At 33.0% G+C, this 14,830-nt stretch overlaps 3 protein-coding genes across 4 annotated transcripts; 1 reads left to right on the top strand and 2 right to left on the bottom strand.

Moving 5' to 3' along the window:
- Window positions 1–1,030: 1,030 nt before the first annotated feature.
- On the bottom strand, window positions 1,031–6,865 carry LOC6562974 (endothelin-converting enzyme homolog). The gene is made up of 10 exons (XM_032737550.1): window positions 6,410–6,865; window positions 5,940–6,336; window positions 5,587–5,879; window positions 4,635–4,802; window positions 3,682–3,765; window positions 2,377–2,652; window positions 2,057–2,313; window positions 1,942–1,997; window positions 1,493–1,877; window positions 1,031–1,212 (listed from the first exon to the last, which is right to left on the bottom strand). The coding sequence occupies exons 1-10, from the start codon at window positions 6,635–6,637 to the stop codon at window positions 1,113–1,115; spliced, it is 2,244 nt and encodes a 747-aa protein (XP_032593441.1). The 5' UTR covers window positions 6,638–6,865; the 3' UTR covers window positions 1,031–1,112.
- Window positions 6,866–9,783: 2,918 nt separating this feature from the next.
- On the bottom strand, window positions 9,784–10,488 carry LOC6562975 (cytochrome c oxidase subunit NDUFA4). Its single transcript, XM_001990790.2, has 4 exons — window positions 10,411–10,488; window positions 10,308–10,350; window positions 10,065–10,211; window positions 9,784–9,920 (listed from the first exon to the last, which is right to left on the bottom strand). Exons 2-4 carry the CDS (start codon window positions 10,347–10,349, stop codon window positions 9,858–9,860), a joined length of 252 nt encoding a protein of 83 aa, XP_001990826.1. The 5' UTR covers window position 10,350; window positions 10,411–10,488; the 3' UTR covers window positions 9,784–9,857.
- Window positions 10,489–11,156: 668 nt separating this feature from the next.
- On the top strand, window positions 11,157–14,007 carry LOC6563813 (pinin). 2 transcript variants are annotated; one of them, XM_001990791.2, is made up of 3 exons: window positions 11,157–11,320; window positions 11,382–12,157; window positions 13,857–14,007. In XM_001990791.2, the coding sequence occupies exons 1-3, from the start codon at window positions 11,193–11,195 to the stop codon at window positions 13,946–13,948; spliced, it is 996 nt and encodes a 331-aa protein (XP_001990827.1). In that variant the 5' UTR covers window positions 11,157–11,192; the 3' UTR covers window positions 13,949–14,007. The 2 variants fall into 2 exon arrangements, with proteins under 2 accessions (XP_001990827.1, XP_032592894.1); XM_032737003.1 differs by lacking the exon at window positions 13,857–14,007 and adding an exon at window positions 12,239–12,733.
- Window positions 14,008–14,830: the final 823 nt, after the last annotated feature.

Genomic DNA, 14,830 nt, shown 5'->3' with positions numbered 1-14,830 from the left:
GGAACTGAATTGGACTAACAGTGAAACTCTATAAAGATTTTTAAGCTTGTTGCCAGCTCATAAATCAGAGTTACCTCAATATTTTATAAGGATGATTGTTTAGACATCAATCAAAGTAGCTCTGATGATTTGCAAGGACCCTTGCGACAGAATCTAAAATGAGGAATTTAAATTGTGAACTCCTTTTTCAAATGTTAATAAACTAGGTTTTGATAATCTAATTTGAGAATGACAATTTCTTAATTGTTTATAGCTCTATGCGATTGGTAAGTTAGATAAAACATTGAATAAAAACGGATCTGAAGTTTTCGGTACACAAAAATGCATAACTTCTGAAATAATAATTATTAAATAATTGAAATGTCTATGGTTTTGAAATATATGTAAGATTGTATTTCTATGGGGAAGTTAAATATTAGAACATTAATTTAAAACAATTGTATTATCGAAAATGTGCTAATATAAATTTTAATGCAAATGTTGGTCGGTGTATCGTATACTTAATATATGTACATAACATAAGTGAGCGCAAGTTGTATTAAAATATTTGTAGCGTTAGGCTAGCCAAAATAAAACAAGTGAGTTAAAATTCAGGTATTTATCTTAAGGTCGACTGAATTAGAACTTTCTGACTTAACAGAACCAGTAACTGTCGATGTTATGGCGACAAGGAAACCGGTTTCGATTAAAGATAGCAAATAATATGAAAATCGTTAACGGAGCTTAAAAATGGGCGTCAAATGAATCGTTGGACGTCAGTGGAAAAAAAACCATATCGATTTTGCCCAAAATGAATAGCCATAAGGGAATCTGATCCATATTCTACGAGAGAACTTATTGCAGCGAAGACAAATCAAATAATGACCTGCGTTCGCTGTTCGTTGCGTTGTGTTCCGGTCCTCAATTTCAGCACAGCTGAGCCCCAGCTGAGAGTGATTTCTGATGCAATCAGTTCTTAGTCGATTTGACGCCTTTATGTATGGAATATTGAAAAAATAAATTTCCCGACCATTAGGACAAAAACTTGTGATTCAAATTATTAAAGATCCTAGATCTTAACAAGGTACTTCAGTAGAGTACGGTTTATTTTGCATTTAATACACAAATCGCATTTAAAGAACATTGCAGGTTTTTTGAATATTAATCATAGATCCCGATGGACATTTGAAAACCTCAGTCGCGCTACCGCCTTGGGCAATGAGCCAACCTAATCTGAAATTAAAAATAAATCATTTAGTTAGTAAAGGCAGACACTGAGTTTATTATACTTATTCAATAATAATATTTTTTATATATTAAATATTTGGTAAATCGCGATTCCTATACAGATTTAGAGCTATCGTCACCAAAACTTGAATATAATTAAACGGTAACAAGCATTAGAGATCGTCAATAATTTTTCCGATGAAGAACAGCTTCACTAAAATCCGCACCAATCCACAGTTATCGATCAAAACTTGTCTGATCGTTATTATTTGCTTGGTCTACTTACATGTTGTCAAACTCTGAAGCGCTTGTGTCGATTCCCAAGTAGTTGGATTCAGAACAAAGTTCTTGAGCAGAAACTAGAAAAAATATTTGTGTTGGTGTCAAATTCAATCCTGGAAGTCGAGCCATTCCCTTGATAGGGCCAGTCAGCGAAAGCATTGAATGATATGAAATCTGCATTCCTCCAGAATGAATTAAGATGTCCATGCGGCTAAAGTTTGAAAATATATTAACAGAATGGGGGACACAACGCATTGCCTTATCATCAAAGTTTTTCGTTATCGATCGTAAAATCTCCTTGGCAATGGAAACGCCAATTGAAGCGTAATGCAAATAGGGTGGTAGACTTGCATTGAAATATGGTATTAATATGACCGACAGGGGAACAACTGCGAATTATAAAGACAAATAATTTATTTCTATCATACCTGGAGTAACAGTGAAAATACCCACCTATTGAATGGCTTAATGTATCATAAAATATGGTCGAAACAATTGGATACGCCCATCTGAAATAATATATGGATATAAGTTTTTTGTATATTTTTTAATCGTTAATAAAACTTACGCGTCATGGGAGCTTCCATCCATATTAATTGAATTGGGTACTAGTTTGTTCCGCTTATATATTTGTAAAATATTTTCCAGCCAACTATCTGGGCTGATATGAAGAGGTTCCATTGCATTAGTTATTTGTGTCACGTTCGAAAAACCTTCCCAAGTCTGAGACTGTATTTTTAAAGCTGAAAGTTTTACAAGTGCGGCGCCCTTCAAGGATGGAGCTCGTTTCAAGTGAGCTTTTAATGATTTGAAAATGATATCCGCCTGAAAATATGAATATATGATGAAATTATTGTTCATTTTTTTTTTGTTGATAACTTGCTTTACCCGCTTTATTATGTCCTTTGAATCTACTGAAGAGTACTGAGAAATATATAATGCTGACGCTAATTCCGGTAAGGCCCACATTGTAGAGCGTGTGCAAACCTCCGCATTGGGATAATCTTTTGGTAATAGTTCAAGTGCGCTTAGCAATATCATTGAGTTATGTGCAATTCGAGACGGATACTTTGTGAGAAAGGCTTGTAGCGCTCTGAGATAATCAGCATTCCTTACAACTATAGGCCCACTCCAGTCCTTTGGAATTAGAAGAGTCCAATTTAGCTGAAACCACACATGAAAATATATTTATTTATGGATATGAAATCAGCTTTTATCAGCTGAATGACTTCATTTGCAGAAGTACGAAGATATCTGTGGTAGCAAAAACTACACTCAGAAAAAATTGTCCTGATATTTAGAAAAATATCATACTCTTAGCGCCATTAAATTATTACGAAGTTATCGATGACTTTCTTTTCTTAGTTCAATAAATATAAATAAAATAAAAATAATTTTGTAAATTCCAAGATATAAAAGTACACAGAATTCTTACATTAGCTTTGTAGTTATTTATATTGTAGTATTTACAGTAGTATTTTCAGATCCTACATATACAAACATTTGTTGGAAGCCGTGTGACTTTTCACGGAACACTTGCTCGAAATGTTTTTTTTTTATTATAGAACACCTTTCTAAGAACAAAGTCTGTTAATATTCTGAAATTCTTTTTTTACATTCGTAAATTACTTTTAGGAACAAGAAAAATGTTAACAGCAATTTGTAGGCAATAATTGGGGATTCTTGCTTTTCAATTCTGAGAAAAATATTTAAAATGTTGTGTTTTGGATACTTTTAGCATTTATCAATTTTTAATTACCTCAGTACGCAAAGTACAAATATTGTAATACTTTAGCGTAAGATAAATGTACAAGCTTCGTAGGACATTAATTGCTATAATTCAAATATTACATTAAAATTGTTGCCTACTTTTTGGGAAGTTGGTGAAACTTGCGGTCGGCAGGCAAATAGATAATTTGTATAACTACTCAAATGATATAAATACAATTATATATCGTGCAAATCTATATCTATATCTATATTCATATCATCTAGTTGCAGATCAGGATTCAACTAAATGACTTCACAATTCTAATGTCTCTAGCCAATTTTAAGTTTTTTGGACGCGTTCATAACTATGGCAATGCTGTTAACAATGTATTCGCAGTTACTTTTAGTTGTTACCATTATTTTATATGTATGTATCCATATTATAAATCAGGAAATATTAACAATATTGAAATAGTAACTTACAATTGGATACATAGCCTGCAAACTCGATATATTATACAAGACAGAGCTATCCCAAAAGCCTCGGCGTGATTGTTCAACTTGAAGCTAAAATAAATATTAAAAATTATATGTATTATATTTATATTCTACAAATTAGCAATATTGTCGCGAATAGTCCAAAAATTACCAATTCATCAGAAGAAGTAAGAATGCTCTAGTGAAAGTGCCCGACTTGGACATACCCTCTTTCTAGCCGTTATGTGCATTACCTCGATTAAAAGTAAGGCAACTTTTATCTTAAAATGATTTTTACATTCAATTAAAAGCCATTAGTTTTTATACCTATTGGAAATGCAAAAAAAAGTTATAATAAAGTTGTTTAAGGTACGTAGCAGTTAGAGAAATCGTCTTCGAACGTATAATTTATATATATTCTTGATTCTCATTGAAAGCCGAGATATCTGAGACTACACAAACTAGACAGGAGCGCAGATCAAGTCTATATAATTTCATCGATAACTTTTCCACAATATCGATATTAGTCGATTACCACAATAGCTCTTAAATTCAAAAATAATATTATTAATAGACTCTAATAATAATATTGATTGACTCTAACAATTCTAGCAAAATAGGTTAAGAAACTCCGAAGAAAATCGTAATTAAATATGTATTAAAGACTTGGGTTCAAGATATCTCCTAGTGGAGTTATCTCGACTAAAGCATTCGTACTTAATCTGCATTCACTTACGTCGAAAAATACACATGAAATTTTTTGACACTTCACGCTTTTTTAGTAATTTTGCATCAGAGCAGAGAATTATCTTGATTGCAAGACATATTTCACATATCCTTTTGGATTGAATTTAATTAAAGTCATGTAAAATAATTCTTTGCAAGTTCTGTAACACATTTTACTTTCACGGAACTATTGCATCGTCTGAAAACCGCTTCATAAATCTTAAAATCCTTACCTTATTGAGATCCTTTACAAATTCTAGGATGGTATCTTTTTCAGATACTCGTTGTGCAAAGGATAAGAAGCTTGGTAGAAAATTGTCAATCAAATCGGGTAAAAGCTTTGGTACTCCTTGCTTTAATCGATTTGGAGGGGCTTTTGGGCTCATCCAACGAACTTTATTCTGAAAATAAAAATAACGTAATAAAATAATAAAATAACATAATACAATAAATAGCACATATAAGTGAAATATTTAATGATAAAATTAATGAGATTGCAACCAGATGCTTTGATGATATATTTTTTGGTAAAATTCTTTTTTCGTTTCTTGTAATAAATGAAAATGGTTAAAAAATGTGCTATGCAAAGGAAGCATCTCCGTTTGAGTTAGAGACATTAAAATTGGAATATAGGTTACCATAAGCCTCAGACAGTTCAAGTTAATTACTTTTATTTATCGACAGGTCTCTATGTTTTATTACAAACAATAGATCAACATCTGCTTTTGCGCATTAAAATTATCCTTTTTGTAAACCTCCCGCAATCTCCGAAAATTGAAATACACAACATTTTATAGATATGACCTGTGCCCACGTGGAGGATATATTTCACAAATTTTTCAAAACAGTTGCTTTTTAAGTTTGTGGATCTAATTTTTAAAAATTCCGTCGTTGTGAATACTTTCATTTTTAAAGCGAATTAATGTGAACATTCTTAAAATTACAGTTACAAATTAAATGATTAAATGGATAATTAAATTATAATTAAAAAGTAAAATAACTAAAGGATACAATATACCTAAGAGTATTAAAATGTAAATGGTGTATCATTTTTATGCAGAGAAAACCAAATCACATTGAAAAGCAGAGAAAAAAAATGTCTGTTCATATTTTTCCAATTTGTATACAAAAATGGTATTATTTCTTTCTTGTGCCAAAATAAATTTACAATTGCAATGTACATACCTCCAAAATAATCGATGATGTACTTGGTCCACTTATGATGAGAAGCACATGCGGTCTTCTACCATAACTAAGATCATAATATATATCAACAAGTGGGCTTGGCCCAAGCTCATATATTTTAGCTACAAGAGATGCTATGGACGAAGGACCGATGACGCCAACTGTTAAGTACCCTCCTAAAGTATCAAATACACGGTGTAAAGCACTTGAATTTGTTTTGAGTTTTAAACAGCTCTCAAATAAACTCTGGAGTATCTTAAAATTTCCATTTATACTAGAATTCTGCAAGAGTACTAAAAAAATATATGACGAATTATTATTAAATCATTTTAGAGAATGGATGTACAACTCACACTGCATTTGAGTATCAACCGATTTTTGTGAATTGCCCATTTCGATCAGATTCGTTATATTTTTATTAAAATTACTGCGCCAACAACTGAACTTTTTAAATTCCGAGCAAGGATCTTTATTCCAATTGAGTCTTGCTTGAATGTTGGCAGCCACTGTTTCACAAATTGCTTCCGTACATTCCGATGGAGATGACATTGTTGGCGAGCACCCATCGCCTTCCATATAGCAATCCCTGGGAAGCGGCGAAGGTGCTGTACTAATTAAAAATAGTATTGGTGAAGCGACCAGTAATGTTGTCACCAATAATGTTGCGGACGTTATTGCCACCTTGTGAACAGCAGCTGAGGTGCGCAGCCATATGCAAGGAGCACAGCATATCCAGCCAATAATATTGTTCTGAAAATTGAAGTGGTTGGTATTCTTGGAACATACGAGTACTATGCGAGAGCTGGAGTATGACGATATGTACCTTGTTATATCGGCCAGCCAAATTATCTATGTTTGAGTTGTCGATAATTTCTACTTCATCAATTTTGCCAAACTGATTAGAACAAATGGGGGTTTTGAATGACAGCTGCTTTTGGAGTAGAGATGCGCTGCTTCCACCGCATGGATTTGCAGAAGTAATAATACTGCGGGTATTGCTGCCGAGTCCAGTTTTCCGAAAAGTGTTACGCGAGCTAAACTCAGCTGTCATCTTTGTATTTCGATTGTACACGTTTAAGACACCAGTGTGCAAAAATTATAGCTTTAATGTTTTTGGAATTATTCTAGCATTTACAACGCATGTGTCAATCATTTAAAAATGTATTTAATCAATATTTTGCTTTACAAAACAAAAGCGGAATATATTCCCTAATGCACATGTTTATGTACGAAGATGTACTCATACTATTTACATGCTATAAAGTACTTAAAATCAATTAATAGAATACTGCCGAATTTAATTATAATATTTTCATTTATTTTCACATGCCTACTTAACTTTCACAATATTTGACAAAAGCTCTAAGAGCTTGCCCTCAAAGCTTTCCAAAGTAAGAGCTTTTTCTTACTTTCGGCAATTCGCACGAAAGGCACTTCAGGTATATATGTATGTCCATTTTATCGAAGTCGAACGCACTGTTAACCAATCTAAAGTAAATTAAATGACCTTAAGCGTTTCTGTTAGATATAAACAAATGCAATACTCTGATCCAAGAAAACAAAAAAATCAGCTAAAATCAGGTTGGAAAGGACCTTCACCCGGGATGTGACCAGCGTGACTGGAATGCTTTTAGCTGAAACTTTGGAAAAGGTAATCAGTAATCTTTTCGAGTATTACGAAGTTAGGTAACCTTTTTCTAAAAATGTAATCTTAAGGCCAATAAATATCCTGACTGGAAAATCTTTAACGAAATTTTACTGCTAACACCCTTTAAAAAACCTTTTCTGAAAGCGAAATACACGTTCTGAAAGGCATTAAAGTTATACACCCAGTTTTGCACCATACATGGAAGAGAAACAATAATCCTTTCCAAGCGATCTTCAATCCAACTAAAAATTTTTTGTAGTAAAAATAATTATTTAAATTTATTACTCATTTCCTTAATTGACTGCATACTTTTCTTTCCATTTAACTAAAATTATAATATTGAACTTTACTAATAAATGATTCCGTTCATCTCTATTGATTTCATTTGCTCTTTTGGTGTACAAACAAATCCAGCTGTTCTATGCAAAATCAAAACAAAGTGTCAGAGTGACCCTCAATGAAAAGTTATCGACAAATCCTGGGCACACAATAAACAAAATGAAATCAGCTTTTGATTTCAAAAAATTGTAGTAGGACATAATTAATGTTGAAGTATTATTTAAATATCGAGTTTCACTGAATATAGACAAACTGGATATTTATTTATTAAACAGAGACTAAATACAGTTCACAAAATTTTAACTTTTATTTTTTAAATTCATTTTATGAATACTTTTAAATAATTGATATTAAATTGTAAATGAATTTATTAGATTTCATTAGATTAAAGACGAAAAGTCAAATTAAAATATAAAGTATACAAAATGATATTGTGTTTTGTATATATTAATTCCATTATTCCTTTATTTAATATATTTATTTATATTTATTTATTATATCTAAAGTGAAACGTATTAAAGGGATTGGGGAACTGTAGGGAGCAGAAAAGTTAAGACTACCTACTACAGTAAAGAAATCTATGTATCCATTGATTAAAATATTTAGGGGATAGAAATGTTCAACGGTTAATCAACTACGAAAGATTAATAGGTAGAATCCCACTGAAGTGCGAGGATTGGATCCCAGTTAAAGCTACGTATAACAAAGAAAATAAATCTGAACAAACACCATCTATCTTGATAGTTCTTACACTAAGTCCAGATATATGAATACCATACAAGAACAGAAGATTGATGATCTTGAAGTACACCAGAAGTAACGGGATTATATTTAAAAAGCAGGCCTGCCAATATATATCTTGTACAGAGACTCATATTTACTCACACATACAGTAAATGGATCGACCACTGTTCTGATATCGCGTTTGGCAGTTGGCTCTTATGAAATATAAATGTTCCGGTTTTGATTTTTTTTTTTTTTTTGGTTAACGATTCCGGTACTTGTTTGACAACCTGTAAGAATCTTAAAAGTATCAGTATCATTGTCAAACCGCAAAAAAGATTATAAAACTTGGCGACAAACTACTTTGAATAAAATAATACAATAAATATTTGTCATGCATCTGATAGAAAAGAATGGTTAACTGGATTTAGAGGTACACGGGTTCGTTTTACTATTGCCAATGATACAAACTTTTACAGAGATATATCAGAAAACTGAAATTAATGCGGCTTCACTCTGATCTGCTCTGTCATCTGTGAGAGCAATAGCAGTATCAGAAAGAACAGCAGCTTGTGCTACTGTTATAGTAATATCATATATGTTTTGCTCCGTGTTACCTGTTACGTGGCTGCTACCAAAGTTCATTGCAGAGTTGCTACCTAAGCTGATATTACTATTCGCTTAGGTAATTTTGTATTACAATTTTTTCAATATAAATAAGCAATGAGCTTGAATTTTTTCTGTTTTGTTTGTGTCCCAAAAGTTCGTTCATGATAGATCAATATCATATTAATATATATATTAATTGAAACCGTGTTTCAGGATTTTCAGGGTTACCTGTAATAATTTAAAAAAGAATTGCACATGCACATAATCGATCAAATCAATCTACACGTTAATATTTATTTTATTTATTACCAATTTGATGTCGGAGCTTTAGCAACAGAGCTGCATTGAAAGAAAAAAGCCGATAGACAGCAAAGGACTGTAGTGTTGCCTTGGTGCTTTTTTTTACCGCTGTATCATATTGCTCGTGCGTACTGAGAGAACTTTGTTTCCATCTCTGGCGTTAGCAGTTGGCACAGGACACAACACAAGAATGATTTTATACACGGCTGGTTGTTGCTGCAAACCCGAGGAGTGACACCAGTAGATATATACTTATTTGTGACAGGAAAAATTTATTTTTCGCACATTTGCCTGTTAAAATACGATAGATTGAGCGGTCATATTTACTCTTTTTATATTAATAATAAAATAGTAAATCACTAAATATGCATAGAAAAGGGGAAAACATGATTGATCAAAATAATTACTATCCTTAAATTTTGGTAGATTATTCACAATACTTTTATGTGTAATGTGTGCTGAAAAATGCTCTGATCTCCACAAGCAAAAATTCAGCTACTTCAAGATGGCTGATTTTTTATTTGAATAGCTGTTGTGCAAATTTCGAGCATGGCTGAAATTAAATCGACAATAGAGAATCGTAGTAGCCAGCAAGTTATTGCATTTATTTGGACAACAAACTTAGTTTAATTCAATATCCATATGAATAAAATTATTCCTCGAAGGTCGGAGCTGCACTCTTTGTTTTAGAATAATCCCTAATAGGGGAATAAAACTGAAAATAAACAAGTAAATGAATAATTATTATATAATTTCTTAAGGAAACGTGGTATATCTATAAATCTACAACAACGTTACGCTTTATAAATTTAAATATACATATATATTAATGTGCATATAGTAGTATGAGTGTACACACCTTGTATTGTTTCTCCTTATACTCTTGCCATGGTTCTGGGTTATTTGAACGATTCCAAGAGACGTCCGGATTTCTGGTAGCCAGACGACCCATATAGTAAACTGCGCCAATTGCTCCGGCCGCAACGCAAACGTACAGCGGAATCAACTACAAGAGCCAGGCGTACGGAATTAAAAACATATGACTTTAATATGAATGCTCACATCACTTGGGTTACGTAACCGAAAAAAATCAATTACTTACCGCAGGATTCTTTTTTAAACTTTGTAATCCGAGCCCCTGCATCCTGAAATGATTAGATTGTTAAGAAATATGCCGTATAATGAATACCCTATTAATAATGCACCTTTATTCTGAATGTTTTGCCGTAAGATAACAAAAGTTGCAATTAACTAGTGGAATTATTTTCGGAACTACCTCTTTTGAACTGGTTCTGTTATTTGTGTGTAAGCATAGCGGCGAATGTTCATGTCAGTGTTAAACTGTAAGGCGCATCTACAGTGTCAGATTTATGACAACGACTCATTCATTTGTGAATTGTATTGGTTCTTCTGCATTGGAAAGTTATTAGAAGTGAATTTCCATGTATTTATATCATTTTGAATATTAGCTTACAGATGATCTATGCCAGAATGTTAAAACAATTATAGTATTATAGCCAACTTTGATACCGATTTTAATATTTTTAGTAGATTTAATGAAACATCTGAAATTTTTCGAAGATGTCAAAAAAAAGATATTTTTCGAACGGGTATCTATAATTTGCAACGCGGTTTCACACACATTTTTAAAATGCTTGCCCCCAAAATAATAAACTAATTATAACATTTTATGGACTTTTATTCACAATAAAACATTCATTTTAAATGCGCACTCGATAAAGAAAAATCTGTAATGCAGTTAACGTTAGCGAAATTTTGCTCTAGGTGGAAAAAGTCCGAAAATTCTTTTTAAATATTTTGTTGTTTGCATGCGATGAAATATCTTTACACATATCGATATTTATTTTGTTGTCATGCAAAAATATTTCATAGAAGTATTTATTCTTAAATGACAATATATATCGATGAATGAATATATTTTCAACAACTCTACCTTCGAATAATAATAAAAGAAAAATATCCAGAAATGGAAGACAATATTGCATTATCCTCCATCGGCGATTTAGAAAAAAAACTTAACTCTGCTAGACGGTCATTAATCTCATTAAATGACAATATACGTCGATTTGTCGGTCGAGGACTTAAGGAACCCAGGTTTTTATTTTACAACACTCAGACGACGTATGTATTAGTACGTATTCTTTTTTTTTTTTAGGATTGAGAAGTACAATCCCGATGCCGGATGTAAGAAAAATGAGCAAAACCAGGACAAAAACATCCAACGCCATGAGATTTTGAAACAAAAGCGGCGTATTTACGATCCAAAAATGGTATTTAATCGGCTTTCAGACAAGGACGAATTGTGGCTGCCAACACCTCGACTTAATTCTCGGGTAATTCGAGAATTGCCCTCGAGAGAGGAAATTGTCGAAGCTCAGGGAGTCGATTCCGAATCAAGGGCTCGGAATCGTCGCATGTTCGGTTCCCTTCTGGGCACTTTGCAGAAATTCTGCCAGGAAGAGTCTAGATTGAGAAAAAATGAAGATAAGAAAGCTCAAATAGAAAAGAAATTGGAAAAGCAAGAGCTGCAAGAAAAAGCATTGGTTCAAAAGGAACGCGACTCATTATTTTTAGACAGAAAGCGTAAGCAGCTTGAAATTAGATGCCTCGAGAAGAAAATGGCTCGTCTAAAAGATTTCAAAACATGGGAATCCTCAGTGATTTGCCAACAAAACCAGATTCGAACAAAAACCAAACCCTATTTATTTTACCAACCACGCGTCCACACGACCCAGACGGAAAAACTCTTAATGAAAACTAAATGCGATCTGGAGTGTCTCATCGAAAGACGCCGCGAGGATCTACAAGCTGAGCTCGGAGAAATCGAGTGCACCAATAACACGGATGATGACTTCGTACTCGACGATAGCAGCGTCTATGATAATAAAACAGATAACAAATTACATGTGGAGAGCAGCATTCCTGGAATATGTAAGTCGATACGTACTTTCTAACTAATAAATGCAATTTGTAGACAATTATTGTGTTAATTCGGACACCCGCTTTTCATAGAAATTCTAAATTTCGGACACTTAAATGTCATTAGATCCCCTACCAGAGAGCTGCAACGATGGCTCCCGAACTGCTCTCATGATTTTGCTCATAGGCTCAAAAGGATCATATATGTTGTTCATACTTGTGATCGCGTGCTTTGTTTGATTAACACCAGACAAACATAACTTTTTAATTGAATTTATTCTGCGCTAAAATTCTTACTCAAATGCAACAACTCAACAAAACAAGCGTTGAATAAGCTCAGTTTTGCCAATACCCAGAACTTTTCGTCGGACGGAATTGGGACCAATCGAAGCAGAAGGAAATTAATATCTAGCTTGGCTTAACATGTAATTATCGAAAGTTTATTCAGGACTATGTCAGAGTTACAAAGCAAACGACAAATTTGGCTTTAATGACAGATTATAGGGAATCCTTTGAGCAACTTAAAAACATGCTAATGAGTAGTTTAAGAGTACAACACCCCGATTTTACAAAACCATTTACATTGTCTGGCGAATAAACTTACAGCGTCAACAACAAGCAATAGTTTTCATTTATTGAAACAACAGTTCATGTGATCATGTCAATTTCATCGTTTGAGCGCGAAGACTAGTTAATTCGAGTGTTGCTAATGTATCAACGCTCTTGCAAACACCCGAGACCCTTTTCTGATTAACACACTGCAGCGATCGTTAGCACACTCGACGCATGTCTACTATAGAGTCAAGAGTAAAGAGTAAAGAGAAAAAACTTGGAGACATTTGCTTTGAATACGAAATTGCAAAATATTTCGTTTGTGGAAGCTAAAATCAAAAAGGCCTGCTAAGAGCAATTATAAAACTAATTGATTTTTCTTGACGATTAAAATAAATAAATTTCTTTTTCTATCATAACTTAATTTGGAACAGGAGGATGGCTAATAACCATGGTCAGAATAGATTTCAGTTTTACTGTCTCAAAACCAAAAAAAAACAAAAGAGAAAGTTACAATCGTGGTTAACCGACTTTAACTACCAATAAATAATACCATTTGATAACAGGGTCAAGGTGGGTGTAGCCATGAATTACCAATCATTGATGGAAATTCCCAGTAATCTAAAAGTTTGTCTTTAAAATTTCGGGAGATATAGGTTCTTATTGTTTTTCGAATTTTTTAAGGGGGCAGATATAGGCTTTTCAGAATTTTGGGGCGGGAGTGGATTATAGAAAAGATTCCAAGTAATCTTTATTTCAAGTTACTAGCAAATTTGGTGATATATCTTTCAAATTGTGTGAGAATTATGGAATTGTAGATTGACACTAAGAGGTGTATCGGTTTGGGGACGCGGAGTGGGCATGACCATCCAATTTTTTATCGATCTCTTAGGTGAGTTACCAGAAATATACTTTTAAAATTTGCTGACTTCAGCCACCACGCAAACAATACATTGTATTGTCGAAAAAAATGTTCACATCAAATTTGCTGGTGAAAGATATTCTATTTGATATATGCAATATTCGAATTTTTTAGGTAAGTTCGGACTGACGTTCACTGTGCTGTTCATACTATGCTTTCTTACTAACGCAGCTTAAACTTGTGATAATCTAATTTCATTATTTTTATTTAACACTGTTTATCTAATTTGTTTTCCAGGTGACAATATTACACAAGAGGACTTTCGGAAGGTGCCAAACGAGGAGAGGCGGTTAATTAGTAGTAGTAATTTAGTTATTCAGGAAGCATGAAGTGGTTCATTTCAACATTTATAACATTAATATATATAAAGAAAACAAATTTAACAATAAAAGGCTATTTGAATATAAATAAATGTTCAACTATTTATTTATTGCTTAGTAAAGTGGTTAATGTTGCTGTCAACTCAACTCAACCCATTCAAAATCCAAGCCTATTACAATTTGTAGGTGTCACTAAAATTCCGTCTGATTTCAAACATATAATATTTGATTAGAGATTTCATTAAGTAGAGCTTCATCCTTCATTATTTGCCAAACTATTAAATAATGATTAATGTACCTTAATTTGGTGCCCCCAGCTCTAAGATATATCTTTGCCATCATAATTTGTTGACCAGCTTATAAATATTTGCACATAAATAGTTTTATAGATGTTAACGATTGCATAGCCCTCCTTTAGTGTACCTAACACCCCAATTTGTACACTTTGTCTAATATGCCGGCATCGGGCGAATATATATTCCAAGATTAAAACCTATAGCTTCAAAGGATTCAGAGTATAAAAAGAACTCTCCTAAACTTTACTTTTTTTATTGTCTGTTTGTTACGTATTTGACGTAGCCATTCCAGGCAGAGATTGCTTGGTCTACAGGTTTTTAATCTATTTTATGAAGAATCTTCTGTACTTCTGTAAATATATTTAGGAAAGTAAAGTGACTCGGAGACACATTCGACAAGAGATTAAACTTTGGCACTCACGAAACTTCAGCCTAATCGCGAGGTCATAGAGTACATCACCAAGGGTTATGAGATGACGAGCAATGTGTACTTGTCCGATAACGGTCATGGATATCCAAATGGAGCTCACGCCACTCGATTATACAATAAGCCATAATAGCAAGTCTGCTAAGTATACCGAGAAAAGGGACTTAA

Source organism: Drosophila grimshawi, unplaced genomic scaffold, assembly GCF_018153295.1.
Source record: "Drosophila grimshawi isolate 15287-2541.00 unplaced genomic scaffold, ASM1815329v1 contig_59, whole genome shotgun sequence".
Taxonomy (NCBI): Eukaryota; Metazoa; Arthropoda; class Insecta; order Diptera; family Drosophilidae; genus Drosophila; species Drosophila grimshawi.
The sequence above is the reverse complement of the archived record's forward strand: the minus strand, read 5'-3'. Positions and strand labels throughout refer to the sequence as shown.

What these genes read in the sequence shown, in the direction of transcription:
- LOC6562974 (XM_032737550.1), bottom strand. Translation starts at nt 6,637, where the DNA reads ATGACAGCTGAGTTTAGCTCGCGTAACACTTTTCGGAAAACTGGACTC. An exon ending in GGTTGATACTCAAATGCAGT is followed by an intron (nt 5,880 to 5,939) that starts GTGAGTTGTACA and finishes ATATTTTTTTAG; the next exon opens with TACTCTTGCAGAATTCTAGT. An exon ending in TGCAGGCTATGTATCCAATT is followed by an intron (nt 2,653 to 3,681) that starts GTAAGTTACTAT and finishes GTGTGGTTTCAG; the next exon opens with CTAAATTGGACTCTTCTAAT.
- LOC6562975 (XM_001990790.2), bottom strand. Translation starts at nt 10,349, where the DNA reads ATGCAGGGGCTCGGATTACAAAGTTTAAAAAAGAATCCTGCG. An exon ending in GTTTAAAAAAGAATCCTGCG is followed by an intron (nt 10,212 to 10,307) that starts GTAAGTAATTGA and finishes TGGCTCTTGTAG; the next exon opens with TTGATTCCGCTGTACGTTTG. An exon ending in ATAAGGAGAAACAATACAAG is followed by an intron (nt 9,921 to 10,064) that starts GTGTGTACACTC and finishes GTTTATTTTCAG; the next exon opens with TTTTATTCCCCTATTAGGGA.
- LOC6563813 (XM_001990791.2), top strand. Translation starts at nt 11,193, where the DNA reads ATGGAAGACAATATTGCATTATCCTCCATCGGCGATTTAGAAAAAAAA. An exon ending in CGAGGACTTAAGGAACCCAG is followed by an intron (nt 11,321 to 11,381) that starts GTTTTTATTTTA and finishes TTTTTTTTTTAG; the next exon opens with GATTGAGAAGTACAATCCCG. An exon ending in GAGCAGCATTCCTGGAATAT is followed by an intron (nt 12,158 to 13,856) that starts GTAAGTCGATAC and finishes TTTGTTTTCCAG; the next exon opens with GTGACAATATTACACAAGAG.